The 13,590-nt window shown below is 34.4% G+C and overlaps 1 protein-coding gene across 11 annotated transcripts in view; it reads right to left on the bottom strand.

The window, feature by feature from the left end:
• unc-13 overlaps positions 1 to 13,590 on the bottom strand; it is a 115,878-nt gene that overhangs the window by 1,557 nt on the left and 100,731 nt on the right. For 10 of the 11 annotated variants that reach the window (XM_070646719.1, XM_070646727.1, XM_070646734.1 and 7 more), the window contains 11 exons: positions 9,358 to 9,499; positions 6,319 to 6,916; positions 5,861 to 6,019; positions 5,681 to 5,806; positions 5,154 to 5,600; positions 4,602 to 4,823; positions 4,376 to 4,542; positions 4,040 to 4,304; positions 3,271 to 3,405; positions 2,888 to 3,137; positions 2,536 to 2,637 (listed from right to left, as the gene is read on the bottom strand). In XM_070646719.1, coding sequence (XP_070502820.1) covers positions 2,536 to 2,637; positions 2,888 to 3,137; positions 3,271 to 3,405; positions 4,040 to 4,304; positions 4,376 to 4,542; positions 4,602 to 4,823; positions 5,154 to 5,600; positions 5,681 to 5,806; positions 5,861 to 6,019; positions 6,319 to 6,916; positions 9,358 to 9,499 — 2,613 coding nt within the window. The remainder of the gene's footprint in view (positions 1 to 2,535; positions 2,638 to 2,887; positions 3,138 to 3,270; positions 3,406 to 4,039; positions 4,305 to 4,375; positions 4,543 to 4,601; positions 4,824 to 5,153; positions 5,601 to 5,680; positions 5,807 to 5,860; positions 6,020 to 6,318; positions 6,917 to 9,357; positions 9,500 to 13,590) is intronic. The other variant, XM_070646753.1, reaches the window with a different exon arrangement.

Genomic DNA, 13,590 nt, shown 5'->3' with positions numbered 1-13,590 from the left:
TTGGCAAAATTGTGAATTAAAAAAAATAATGAGTTTTTTTTTTCGCCCTAACGGCGACTATACAAACTAGCAAAAATGTATTTAATGCTAATAACAAAATGTGTTAATGAAAAAAAGAGATGAAAAAATTCTGGAATTTTCTGGTAAAATTGATGAAAATTTCAGAATTTTTGATGTTTTTAGCGAAGCTTTCTTCTTAATTAATTGTGATTTTTTGTGAAATTATGTCATAGATTGATGAACTTGTTGAGAGTTTTTTGGAACATTTTTGAGCTATTTTGAACTATTTTGAGCTACTTGAATTAGGTCTTCGATACAATTTAGCTCGTAATGAGTCTAAATTCAGCAGTAATTTCTCCTGCACTATCCGAGTGTTGTGACTAACTATGACAGCGAGACAAAAATTGAATAAAATTGGAAAATTGTGGTTTACACTGTCTATTGGTACAAAAATGTTCAACATTCCACTATCCGATCGAGCTCTTTTAATTCAAATTTAAAAACTCTGGTTATCATCCGAATCAAAGCCTTAACTACTTAGGATTGATCTAAAGACCATTGATCAAAAATGGTCCAACTCTTAGAATAGAGTATAAGATAATGTAGGGCTTGCTTATAGCAACACACTTTGATCAATTTTAATCTGTTGTACCATCCTTTCTGACCAAAATGACATAAATGCCTATGTCCTTGATAAATTTGCCAACAATGTCCGAATTCTTAGATTAATCCAAAGTACCAAAAAGCGTAAATTTCCGAGTATTTCAGACTCAATCATTGAGACACCGACCCTGCGACCATCGATGAATTCATCCTTGACATCAAGTTATAATTTGACTAAAGCTTTCAATCTCAAGACCCAAAAATTGACATTTGATTGACCAATTTCTCTAATAATATCCCTCAACAAGCTCATCATCATCATTGTATTTTTTTGTGTAATTTATGTTTGTGAATGATCTGCAGATTAAGACACACTCGATATTTGGATATTTTTTTTTTTTACATTTTAATTTCGTCAGTTTTTGGATTTGAAAATGCATCTTTGATTTTGTACAGTACGAAAAATTTTTAACTATGATCTATGAAATTAGTGCTTGGGTGATTTCGATTAACAATAACAAAGATCAAATGAGTTATTGATAAACTTTTGCAGACGATTTGATTATCTTGAACGCTTTTAACTTTAATTAAATATTGAAATTAATAAAGTAAATAAAAAGTCATCTAAATTGGTTAAAAAGCTCCCATAAAAAAGTCGATAAATTGTCGAAATATTGTAGATACTTGAGGATTTTCGTGATAATTTCGATTTAAAAATTCAAGTTCTTGTGGATTGTGACTCTCTTGGATCCTTTAAGTTTGACAAAATGCCGTCAAATACTGACTCAAAATCGAGAATATGAAGAATCGACTTTACTCAACTTGATTTAACTCATTAGCTTTACTTAGATCAGAGTTGTCAGGACTGCAGTATGAATGAACCTGGATAAATTGCTAAAGTGGATTTGCTCGGTATATTTGATTGTTTCTAAAGAAAATTGAGTCTACTAATTTAATAAGTTGAATTTTTGTTTTTAGTTTATAGAATGTGACCCAGGCAGTGACAATTCTATATATGAATTGTTGGTCCATTAGATGCCAATTATTCAAGCTCAGTCAAAACTACTCGGATTAAGGCAATATTGCTATAAATTTGTCAAAGGTTGAGAACCCAAAAGTCAATATACGAAAATTAGTAAGTGTCCTCTACAAGTATCACTAGTATTTTTGAAAACTCATAAAATGTTAGGATATTCCAAAGCCTGAACTTGGATCTACCGAATTTGAGGATAATCCACTGCTAGTGAAACGCTAAACCTGCTGACTGTATCTAGTGACATCAAATGTCTACCAATATTGAAGTCGATTCCAAGTCATTCAAATCTGATCTGATTAGTATAAGTCGGTTAATTGATTCTAAATCCAGTAAAAGAAGTGTGACTCTGTCATAGTGCCTTAAAATGTATAATGACAACAAGTCAGAGTCGACTTTTGGATTATTGATTGATCATCCGATTTTACAAGCTCAACGGACAACATAGGGCAAACTAGATGACAGAGAAAACTATCCATTATACATTTGGGATAACACTAAAATTCTTGCACTTGTGTCCATTATGGGTGTACGAATCCAAACCTCAGATTTTGTGTACATCGACACACACATCCTCATCAACATTTCAACACTTTAGACTCTCTAAATGGGTTATTAAAAAATAATAAAAATATGAACTCTAATGAAGCTTTTTTAAGTCAAACCAAAAACGATTAACCAATAAAGTTTCTCTAAACAGAATTAAAAAAACTTCCTAACAAAATTTGAAGCAACAGAAAATTTTTTGAAAAAATCTTTTAAAACCGATCTTTTTCAATTAATTTTTGCATATCAAGCATAAAAAAAACTGATGTTTAAACTTTAGTTCCATCTAAGGAATTAAAAACTAATTTAAAAAAAATAACTAAAATAATTTTTGTTCTTATTTTTCACGAAACCTTGACTAAGAAGATCCTTGTTTGATCTCAATTTGATTGTTGGTGGTGGCTGATTTGTATTTTCAGCATTCTCATCCTGCTCTAGGCACCGTCGACGTGATGCTGATTTTTAATTTTAAGATTTTTGATTTTTTTTAGAATTTTTTGTAATGCAAAAAAAAATTTGCAAATTGTGTAATTTTATTTTTTGAAAAGACGGGGGTCAGTTTGGGGGGTTAGTGGAACATTTATATGGGGTAGGGGGGGAAAGAATATCAGAAAACAAATAAAAAATGAAAGAAAAGTCAGTTTTTCTCGTGTTTTTTTTTAATCCCACTCAAAAACTCAATTTTTGGTCATTAAATTTACTCACCTTCTTGTGCTGGGGTATTTACGACGCCTTTTTGTGATAACATAGCAGCTTGTGATGTATTAAATGTCGTTATTAAGTCGTCAGTCGATTGTGTGTACAAACTGAGAGCGTATCGGAGGCTCTGCAGCTCTGGCGATTTTTCGAGATAGTTTTTCTTGAGTCCATTCCCACCGGCATGGAAGTACTGTTTAATTGTATCGAGGCACACATTCAAGACAGCCGTTTGAGAGGAGGAAAGGTTCTTCTCAAGCTAAAAATTAATAGTTTTTTTGAGGTTAGGTTAACTTAAATTCTTACAAAAGTGCAGAGTTGGCAGGACTCGAATGTCCAGACTCCCAAAGTCCTGTCAACTGTGCAACAGTGTCTATTAAGGTGGTACTTACTTCGATCACGGAAGTTAGAGTGCTCTTAACATCTTGTTTCGACGATATATGCGTTTTGAACAATCTACCCATGTCCTCGATTTTGGCGTTTGCGGCGATGTTTTTGGCATTGTCGGTGAGATTTTTGAAGATGATCTGTAATTATAAGAATTTGAATTTTTACTTTGTGGTCCGAAGACGTGATTTTTAAAAGTCGGTTAAAAATCTGTCAAAAGTCGGCTAAAAGTATGTCAAATTTCGGCCAAAAATCTGCCAGAATTTGACTATTTGTTAAAATTCAGTTAAAAATCTGTCAAAAGTTTACTTAAAATCTGTCAAAATTTGCCCAAAAGTCTAAAATTTTCAAAAATTCGATCAAAAGTCATCCAAAAATCTTTAAAGTTCAAAAAGTTGGCTAAAAATCTCAAAAAATCAAAAGTCGGCTAAAAATCTGTCAAAAGTCGGCTAAAAATCGGCCATAAATCCGACAGAAATCTATTAAAAATCTGCCAAAAATTTATTTAAAATCGGCTAAAAATCTGTCTAAAATTTATCAAAAGTCGGCTAAAAAACTGTCAAAAATTAATCTAAAATCGGCTAAAAATCTGTCAAAAAATAATCTAAAATCGGCTAAAAATCTGTCAAAAATTTATCAAAAGTCGACTAAAGATTTGTCAAAAGTCAGTTAAAAATTTGTCAAAATAGATCAGAAGTCGGCTAAAAATCTGTCAAAAGTCGGCTAAAAATCTGTCAAAAGTCGGTCAAAAATCTGCCAAAAATCAGCACTTACCGTCTTGTCGTTGATCGGTGGCAAGACGATGGTTTTCTCGATGGTTCTGATCACAATCTTCCATAATTCCTTCAACAAACGTTTCAGCACCGTCTTTTCGCAGGATTGTGCATACATTGTGAGAGAGCCATCGAGAAGGTCCATCAATGGACGAAGCACTTCATCAGCTTCCGTAGAGCCGGCTTTCGCTTGCGCTCCATTACTTTTAATGTTGAACAAGCGCTCGCCTAACTCACGTACGCTTTGTGAAATGCATGGCTTAAGGCTGTAAGTAAAGGAAGTGAATTTTGAGGTTAGAATTGTCAATTGAGGTTAGGAAATGATGGATATTCTCACCTGTTTGCAAATTGCAATGCCAATTCGTCCAAAATACTATTTAATTGTTGTTGTAAATCCTTTAATATATTCGCAGCATCTTCTTCCAATTTCTCACCGCCCATCTGCTCAAACATTTTCTCCAACTGAATACGAAGTTGTTGAATATTGTTCATGAGGACACAGGCCTGTAATGGACACAGAATTAGTCAACATAACCTCAAAATGAGTCTCATTTTCAACTTACGATTCTCTCATCCTTCATTTGCTCGGGAAAGTCTATTTTCACGATCTCGACATACGAGAGTAGAACCTTAACGACTGTCTTTGCAAAGCGCTTCATGTATCTTCGCCATATGTCGGGGTCAGGACATTCAAGTTTACTAACGACATCGAAGCATTGCGAAAGTTGCGTGAACACATCGACTACTGAGTTTGAGAATAACGAATGTTCGCTGCTTCTTTGGAACTGAAAAGTATGAGATTATTTTGAGGTTAGGTTTTGGAAATTTTGAGGTTAGGTTTCAAAAATTTTGAGGTTAAAAACCCAAAGAACAATGATTTTTGAGGTTAAAAAACTAAAAACAATGAATTTTGAGGTTAAGTTACCAAAAATTTTGAGGTTAGGTTCCAAAATTTTGAGGTTAAGAAACCAAAATATAATTAATTTTGAGGTTAGGTCACCCAAATTTTGAGATTAAGAACCAAAAATGCATTGAATTTTGAGGTTAATTAAAAAAATTGAGGTTAGTTTCCAAAAAGTGAGGTTAGGTTCCAAAAAATAATAAAATCTACAAACCCCATCCTTTTTATCCCTAGCGTAAGCACCCTTAAGATATTCAAGTGACACTTCATCATTTTCATTCAACCATTGCATGACAAACGGCTCAAACCAGGCAGGATATTCAGGCACTGATCCTTTATAAGGTGGAACTTCCTTTATATGCTTCACATAAAACCGTTTAACGGCAAAATTGAGATTCATGTAAGCAGACGATTCGCACAATCGATGTTGTTCGTGCTCTTCTAAGGCATACTTTATGTCAACGGCAAGTAACGAGAATATTGTCGACGCTGACAATTGACCGACATTAAGTTCATGTGGAAATTGATTCATTTTTGGACTGTAAACATTACGGTCTTCTTCAATGACCGAGACTAGACAGGCGATGAGACGATGCCAGAAATCTAGTGAATCAAGACGTGGACCTTGGTCATCTGGATCGATCTTTTCGTTTGGATCAACCTAAAATTTGGAAATTAATTTTGAGGTTAGAATTTTTTTTTTGAGGTTAGATTATTTTTTGAGGTTATAATCAACCTTACCTGAAACTCTTTGCTGTAAATTTCATAACAATGTTGAAACACAAATTGGTAGGTGGATCTAAGGCAGGCTTTGACACAATCCTTAACGACTGTGCTCGCACGTGGTGGACATGAAAGTTCTTGAACCTAAAATTGAGGTTAGATCAGTAATTCTTCTTAATTGAGGATAAGAAGCCATACCTTCATACGAAAAAATGTTATGCTGGTCAATAAGTCAACAACACACTTCAGATCTTCAAGCTTTTCGGGATATGATGCTGGGAAGACTGTGCGATATGATGACAAATCGATACGTAATGAGTTGTGCAGTTGGTCCAATAGTTTCACGAATTTTTCTTTCTGTAAGGTTGATAAAAATGGGTTAGGATGTCATTTTTGAGGTTAGAAATTTTTGAGGTTAGGATCTTTAAAATTGGAATATTTTGAGGTTAGGATTCCCAAAATTGGAACTTATTGAGGTTAGGATCCTCAACATTGGATTTTTTGAGGTTAGAATTCTAATATCTGGAATATTTTGAGGTTAGGTTCCTAAAATTTGGAATATTTTGAGGTTAGGATCCTAAAATTTTAAATTTTTTGAGGTTAGGTTCCTAAAGTTGGAATATTTTGAGGTTAGGATACAAGATCATTGAACTTACACCAAAATTACTAGCAGCAAATCGATCACTCGCCGAGACAGCACTCGATGCCGTCGTATGAGCATAATGAGCATTAATATTTGCCAATAAGAAACTCATCGCATACGGTACACCAGGACATAAATATTTCGTCGATAAACAATGAAAATGTGTCATCGCTTGATAAATTGGCTCAATACCGTAACGCATTGCAAATTCATCGACAATTTCCTGCGGCGTCTCATCAAAATAAATTTTCCAAGCATCATCGCCTTTTGCCTGCGGCAATTTTACAAGACTCGAATTTTGCTCACACAAATAATGAAAAATATTTTCATGTAGACACGTGTATTGTACATGATATGGTGCCACCTTCTCTTCACCTTTTATCTCTACTGATATGTGCAATCGTATGGCACCGGACACAGCCGATTTATCGGTACGTTTCTCTAAATTATACCATACATCCATCTCACCCGATAATGTTCTTACTTCAATTATTGTTTGACCTAAAAAGTCATCGGATTCGCGTGTCAACTTTTGACGGAGTTTTGATTTTAGATCATTGTCTTCGTCCCATACGCGCACTTTGATGCGATCAGACGAATTGTGACACTCACTGTGGAACAAAAAAATAATATTCAGGATATGAATTTTCGATTTGAAGAATGAGTTGCTGATGGCTTTTTTTTTTGGATATTAATTAGGTTTGGGTGGTTTTTTAGGGATGTGTGTTGGGCAGTGGGTGGGCAACCTGTGTGTTGCGGTACACTATTGTGTCATTATAATGCCATGAATCGCATGCTGTATGCAGTTGCAGTCATGGCATTCGTCGTGACACTAAACAGGTTGTCCATCACTGATATTGAGGATATTGATGATGGGGAATTATTTGGGGTTTTGGGATATTTCTTGGTTTTGTGAAGGGTTGGGTTGGATTTTTGGACATTTTCTTGAAATTAGGTGGTTCTTTGGCCAATTTCTTCGGTGATGGTAAGGTACAGGTGCACCACTAGTACTGGGCAGTGCCACACTTGGCAGGGGATGAAGCTTTAAATCACCCACAGGCCAGAACACCCACGCAAATTTTCCCATAACCACCGAAAATGAAAATCACGGGTTTCCAGAAACACCACTTGTAAATGTATGTGGTGGTTCTGGAATGTAGTGAATTTCATAAACACCACTGTACAAGTGGTGGATAAAATCACACGTGTAATTTTAATCACCACATACATTTGTACGTGGTGTTTCTGAAATCACGTGTGGTTCAAATCACCCACAAAATTTTGTCTGTGGGTGATTTGGAACTTAATGTAATTTTTCATGAAGTACAAAATTACAAATTTCAATACAAAATTTCATTGAAATTTTTTTTTTGTTTTTTATTTGTTACAAGCCTCGATTTTGAGTAAAAAATCAGAAATTAAATTTTTGATTTAAAAGAGTGATTCTTTGTGTGATAAGCCATTTTTACTGGTTATTTTTAAACACTTTTATAATATTGAGCTATAAGTCGAAAGTATTAAAGAATATGGATTGACATCTAATCGAGAAGCCCTCAAGTAAAAAAGTATGGTTGGATAAGTCATACTCTTTGAAAGCAAAACACTAGGGAAGCTGCTTTAAGTGGGATGGTCCTTATTCTTAAACTTATTCTCCCACGCTTGGCTGATATTATAAGAAGTGTCAAAGTGAACAGGCTTGGATGGACTGAACTTCAGCCTGCAGTTCTACGTTGCTCCTATATTTATACTGGTCACCTTCTCTCTTGGTTCTAAATATAACTCTAAGGAACCTCTTCTCAAAATCTCCATTTGCACGCCCGTTTCCATGACTCTGAACCATTTATGGACTTATAGTTCCCAAGTAGACAAAGTCGTTGACCACTTGCAGCAACTATAAGAAACTTAGCCTTATCCTCATTAACTCGTTCTCTCGTAAATTTCAGAAAGTGAAACTTTACTAATAAAAAAGGAATGATTAGGCAAATGTCTATGCTTATTTATTTACCGGAACCATGCTCCGACTTAGAGCCTAGGTTATTACAAAAGGCCTTTCATCTGACCTTATTGCCTTTTTTCTCAGGCTGAGAACATCCATACAAATACCGCTTAATACCACCGTATCTATATAAATTATACTGATACTGCCTAGTTTCTGAGCCTGGCTTTTTCCTTGTGGATTTTACCCAAGCGTGGGAGAATAAGTTTAAGAATAAGGACCATCCCACTTAAAGCAGCTTCCCTAGTGTTTTGCTTTCAAAGAGTATGACTTATCCAACCATACTTTTTTACTTGAGGGCTTCTCGATTAGATGTCAATCCATATTCTTTAATACTTTCGACTTATAGCTCAATATTATAAAAGTGTTTAAAAATAACCAGTAAAAATGGCTTATCACACAAAGAATCACTCTTTTAAATCAAAAATTTAATTTCTGATTTTTTACTCAAAATCGAGGCTTGTAACAAATAAAAAACAAAAAAAATTTCAATGAAATTTTGTATTGAAATTTGTAATTTTGTACTTCATGAAAAATTACATTAAGTTCCAAATCACCCACAGACAAAATTTTGTGGGTGATTTGAACCACACGTGATTTCAGAAACACCACGTACAAATGTATGTGGTGATTAAAATTACACGTGTGATTTTATCCACCACTTGGAAATACATGTGGTGTTTATGAAATTCACTACATTCCAGAACCACCACATACATTTACAAGTGGTGTTTCTGGAAACCCGTGATTTTCATTTTCGGTGGTTATGGGAAAATTTGCGTGGGTGTTCTGGCCTGTGGGTGATTTAAAGCTTCATCTTGGCAGGGTACAGTGGTACACCTGGTATGGCGTAGTAGCATACCTGTACTACACCATACCATATCATCATTGAAGCATTCGGCTTTAGACTACAAAGAATCAACTATTTTCCACAAAAATGTCCATAAATCACCCAATAATCCCTCCCGCCTCCCCAATACACATTTTACACACACAAAAAACACTCAAACACGTGGAATTTTTTACAACATTTAACCAACAGCAAGTCACACTTACAAATGAAATTTTTCATTCCACACTGGATTCAATTCCTGTGGCATCGTTCTTGTGCGCTTTTTCACTTTTCCAACTTGTACCGTCACATATGGATCACTTGTACCGCTCTTGTCCTTTGCTATTAATCCCTGTGCGCATATCACTGTTAGGAGTTAATTTATGTTAAGCATAATTATAGGTTTTTTTGAGATGAATTTTTGTTGATTTTTTGATGAGAAATATTGATGATTTTGATAGATTTTATTGAAGCATGAAAGAGAATTTAGAATAAATTGATCGAATTAGATTCAAATTATGTTGATTATATTGAAGCATAATTAGGTCAATTTTTAGGGAATGATGATATTATCGATGATTGTGACTCAAAGGAGGCATCTAGCGCATTTCAAAAGTTCACCACTGTTACACAGTGTAAGCGAAAAAGAAAAAAAAAATGTATGGGACTCCACGGACTCCCAGTCCCGAAGCGCACTATGAGCGGACATTTAAATGCGACTATGGTGCACATTTGGAGTCCGGACTCCACTTTTTTTTTTGGAGTCCGGACATTCGGAGTCCGGACTCCGAAAGTCCGGACTCCACATTGGAGTCCTGCCAACTCATTCATCCTGAAAATTTCTCTACAATAGTATTACATTTGCACTTGAATTCGACTAAAAACTTGATATTTTTTTCACATCCAATCCCGGGATTAATCTTTGCCATTTGGACGGGATTGAGATTTCAAATCCCGTACTCCCGGGATTGAGATTTTGTCCAACGGGATTGAAACCCCTGATTGTGACTCAAAGGAGGCATCTAGCGCATTTGAACCATTTTAAGCGCATTATGGCCACAGTTGGAGCGCACTATGAGCACATTTAAAGCGCACTATGGGCACATTTAAAGCGTACTATAGGCACATTCGAAGCGCAATATGAGAACATTTGAAGCGCACTATGAGCACATTTGAAGCGCACTATGAGCAACTTTGAAGCGAATTATAGACACATTTGAAGCGCACTATGGGCACATTTGAAGCGCACTGGTTATGCATTGAGATAACAACACTCTACTGGAGCTCGGATGGACTCCATTTTGGAGTCCAAATTGGCATTAAAGGCACATTTGGGTAAGAATCCTGACAGCTCTAGAGTCACAACACCTCGAACAATTCCCCGAAAAAGCTCAACAATCAACTTCCGATATTCATTAAAAATTGACCTAATTTCTGCACATCAAATTTAATTAAATGACACAATATAAAACATATATAAAAGCAACGAATAGTTTTTCAAATGATACAAAAATTATCAAAGATCAGTAATTAAAAATTTGTAAACACATGCACGACAGCAGTCAACTGCAACTGATAAATCTTTGCATCATTTGAAAACAGAATAATATTTTGATAAAGCAACAAATAAAATAACATTGAGTAACAACATCAAATTAAGTTGAAATATTTATGTTATGTGATACAAATATGTCAATAAATAAATATATATAGGAAATATAAAGGTATAAAATTATGTGCAAAATATTTATTATTATTTGCAAGTTTTTATCTGAAAGTGAAAAAGTTAAAGTTATAGAAAATTATTTTTGTGGTATTTAATTTAATTCATGATTTTTAAGGTGGTTTTGTGGATATTTTTTTTAATATTTCTAGGTATAAAGTCTCTATAAAGTCATTCTAGTTATTAAGTCCTAGTCAAAATGGTCTAATCTGTCTATGATCATTGTCTGTTAGGGGTTTGATTGCTAAAAGCTGAGCACTTGAGTTGTAGAAAGGTTATAATCAAGTTGATTCCATGTAGACTTGCTTAAGGCTTACAAATAGCTAGTTTTGTATCATTCTAGTTACTATAACCTTATTATGACTCGCACTAGCTACAAATCACGTCAATTTGAATTTACTGTACTAATTTTGGTTAAACCCAACTCAAACTATTCTAATCTATTTCCATTCTATTGTCTAGTTACCTAGTTTAGGCAAAACGACTGCTTTTGGGCACCGTAGTGGTCTTTCTCTAATATGAAGGCATAATCTTTGTCTGTTAGGGGTAAATCTACAAATTCTATTCTAAAATTCTCAATCATCTCCAAACTTCCGTTTTAAATTTAATTTTTTTTTTCCACAACAATTTCACAATACTATTAACATATAAAGGAAGTCTGCCTGTTGAATGCTGCTTTTTGCCTTTGAGCCAAAACAGAATGAAACTAAGATGAAATAAACACTAAAGAGAATCATTAAAAATTAATTGCACTTGAATATTCAATGACGTCGTTATTTGTGTGCTTTTTTTAAATATAGGAACACAGTTTGTATAGCACATGATGACGTATCGGATATGAAATTTAAGATTTTAGAGGAATTTTTTGGTATTGATTTCATTTAATTTTTAGTGATTTGAATCAACAACAAGGAGCGTAGGTTGGAAGTTGGAGAGGGAAAAGGAGGTAGGACGATATTGGCGGGGGTTAGGTTGACCCTGAAACCCCTCTGCACCATGTTGAATACTCCCTTGTCCATATCAACTCCCAAAATGTGCAATTTAGTCATTTCAGTTGAGTTTCTTCAACCTTCTAGAGTGCCGTTAAGCATAGTTTGAGAAGATCTGCATTAATGCTTCCCTACTGCCCGGAACATGCCCCAGAATGCCCTCCAAGTCACTAAGAATCCCTTTAAAATGACTTTTTTCACTTAATAAAACAAAAATCTAAAATTTCCCTTCCGGACTTCCACAAAACCCAACTGTAAGCTCTTAAAGCTCTCATTTAGTAAGCGAAACTCCAAAAAAGAACCAAATTTTTGTTCCTCACTTTCCAAAATTAAAATCATAAAATTAAATTAAAATTTTCACCACTTAGCTTGTTGAAATTAATTATGAAAATGTAACGATGAGGATGTATAAAACAGATAGAAGAAGCTCTGAAGCTCATCATTGATGAGATGGAAAATTGTGTGGAAAAATAGCTAAAAGGGAAAATGCTGAGGAAAAACCGCAAGTTGGAGGAGAAAATGAAAAAAAAATTTTTGGCTGTGTGTTAATTAGGAAGTTGTTAAGATGGAATAAGAACTAATTTTATTGAAATTTTAGTTGGGGGGAAGTTAGGGGGTATGAAATTTTGAGGGGGTTATACCCTAGTACCCTAGCTGGTCATTGATACGTCCTTAAATTCTAGTCACAATGAGTTAAAAATGAGGTATTTTTGGACCTAAAATTGTCCCAGAAATAAGCCTAACTTGATGAATTTCTGTCTATCCCTCTTATACCCCCCTCCCCCTCCACCCCTGTCAATGACTCATCATCACCATCAAAAAGTAACTCTCAATCAATTCTTCATCTTTTTCATCATTCATCACAATTTAATTAGAATTAAATTTTTCGAGACGACAAAATAAAGTTGACGACAATAATTGACATTGAAAGGAAGTTAATTAGCACGAAAATTGTAAGAAATTCTTCTTGCTGCGGTGCTTATAACGAAAAAAAAAAAAAAATTTTAAGGTGATTAATTCACTTTTATCTTGTTGAATGGATGCTAATTAGAGAGTCGAGGAGTATTTATTGCTTAGTAGGCTCGATGGAGGTTCTTTGGGGGTAAATTGAAGGAAGGGAGTTGGCGGTGGTGGCTGGGGAGATGTTGAGGGGTGAGATAGGGGGAGATTGAGGGGGTAGTGGGGTTGGGTTGTGGATCATTTGGATGAAAATTGCAACTTTTTGGTAAAAATTGACGAAATCTTGAGAAAAATTGGAAAAAATTGACAATTTTTGTAGGATAAAAGTAGAAAATTTGACAAATACCTGCGAAAAAAGTGGAAAATTTGGCAAATTTTTGGGTAACGTGTCAAAAAATTGGCAAATGTTGCAGCCAAAAATTGGAAATTTGATAAAATTTGGAGAAAAATTACAGAAATTGCAAAATTTGGGGGAAAAAAGTGTGAAAATTGACAAAATTTTGAGCAAAAAATGGAAAAAGTTGGAAATTTTTGAGGAAAATGCCAGAAAATTGAGAAATATTTGAGAAAAAAATTGACAAAAAAAATTCTAATTTTTCTATCAAAAAATCACAAAAATCTTCCAAATTCATCTCACATCCCCCAACCCCACATCTCATATCCATTCATATCATATCCATTAACCCCCCAATAACCAATATTCCAACTTAACACTTCCAATAAATGCTATATAAAAAAAATTGTAATTATCGACTATATTGAGCAACAAACATGAGATTTATCTT

Source organism: Chironomus tepperi, unplaced genomic scaffold (genome assembly GCF_022539635.2).
Source record: "Chironomus tepperi strain 1889 unplaced genomic scaffold, CSIRO-AGI_Ctep_v1 contig_34, whole genome shotgun sequence".
Taxonomy (NCBI): Eukaryota; Metazoa; Arthropoda; class Insecta; order Diptera; family Chironomidae; genus Chironomus; species Chironomus tepperi.
Note: the sequence above shows the minus strand (reverse complement) of the source record. Positions and strands in the feature narration are given on the sequence as shown.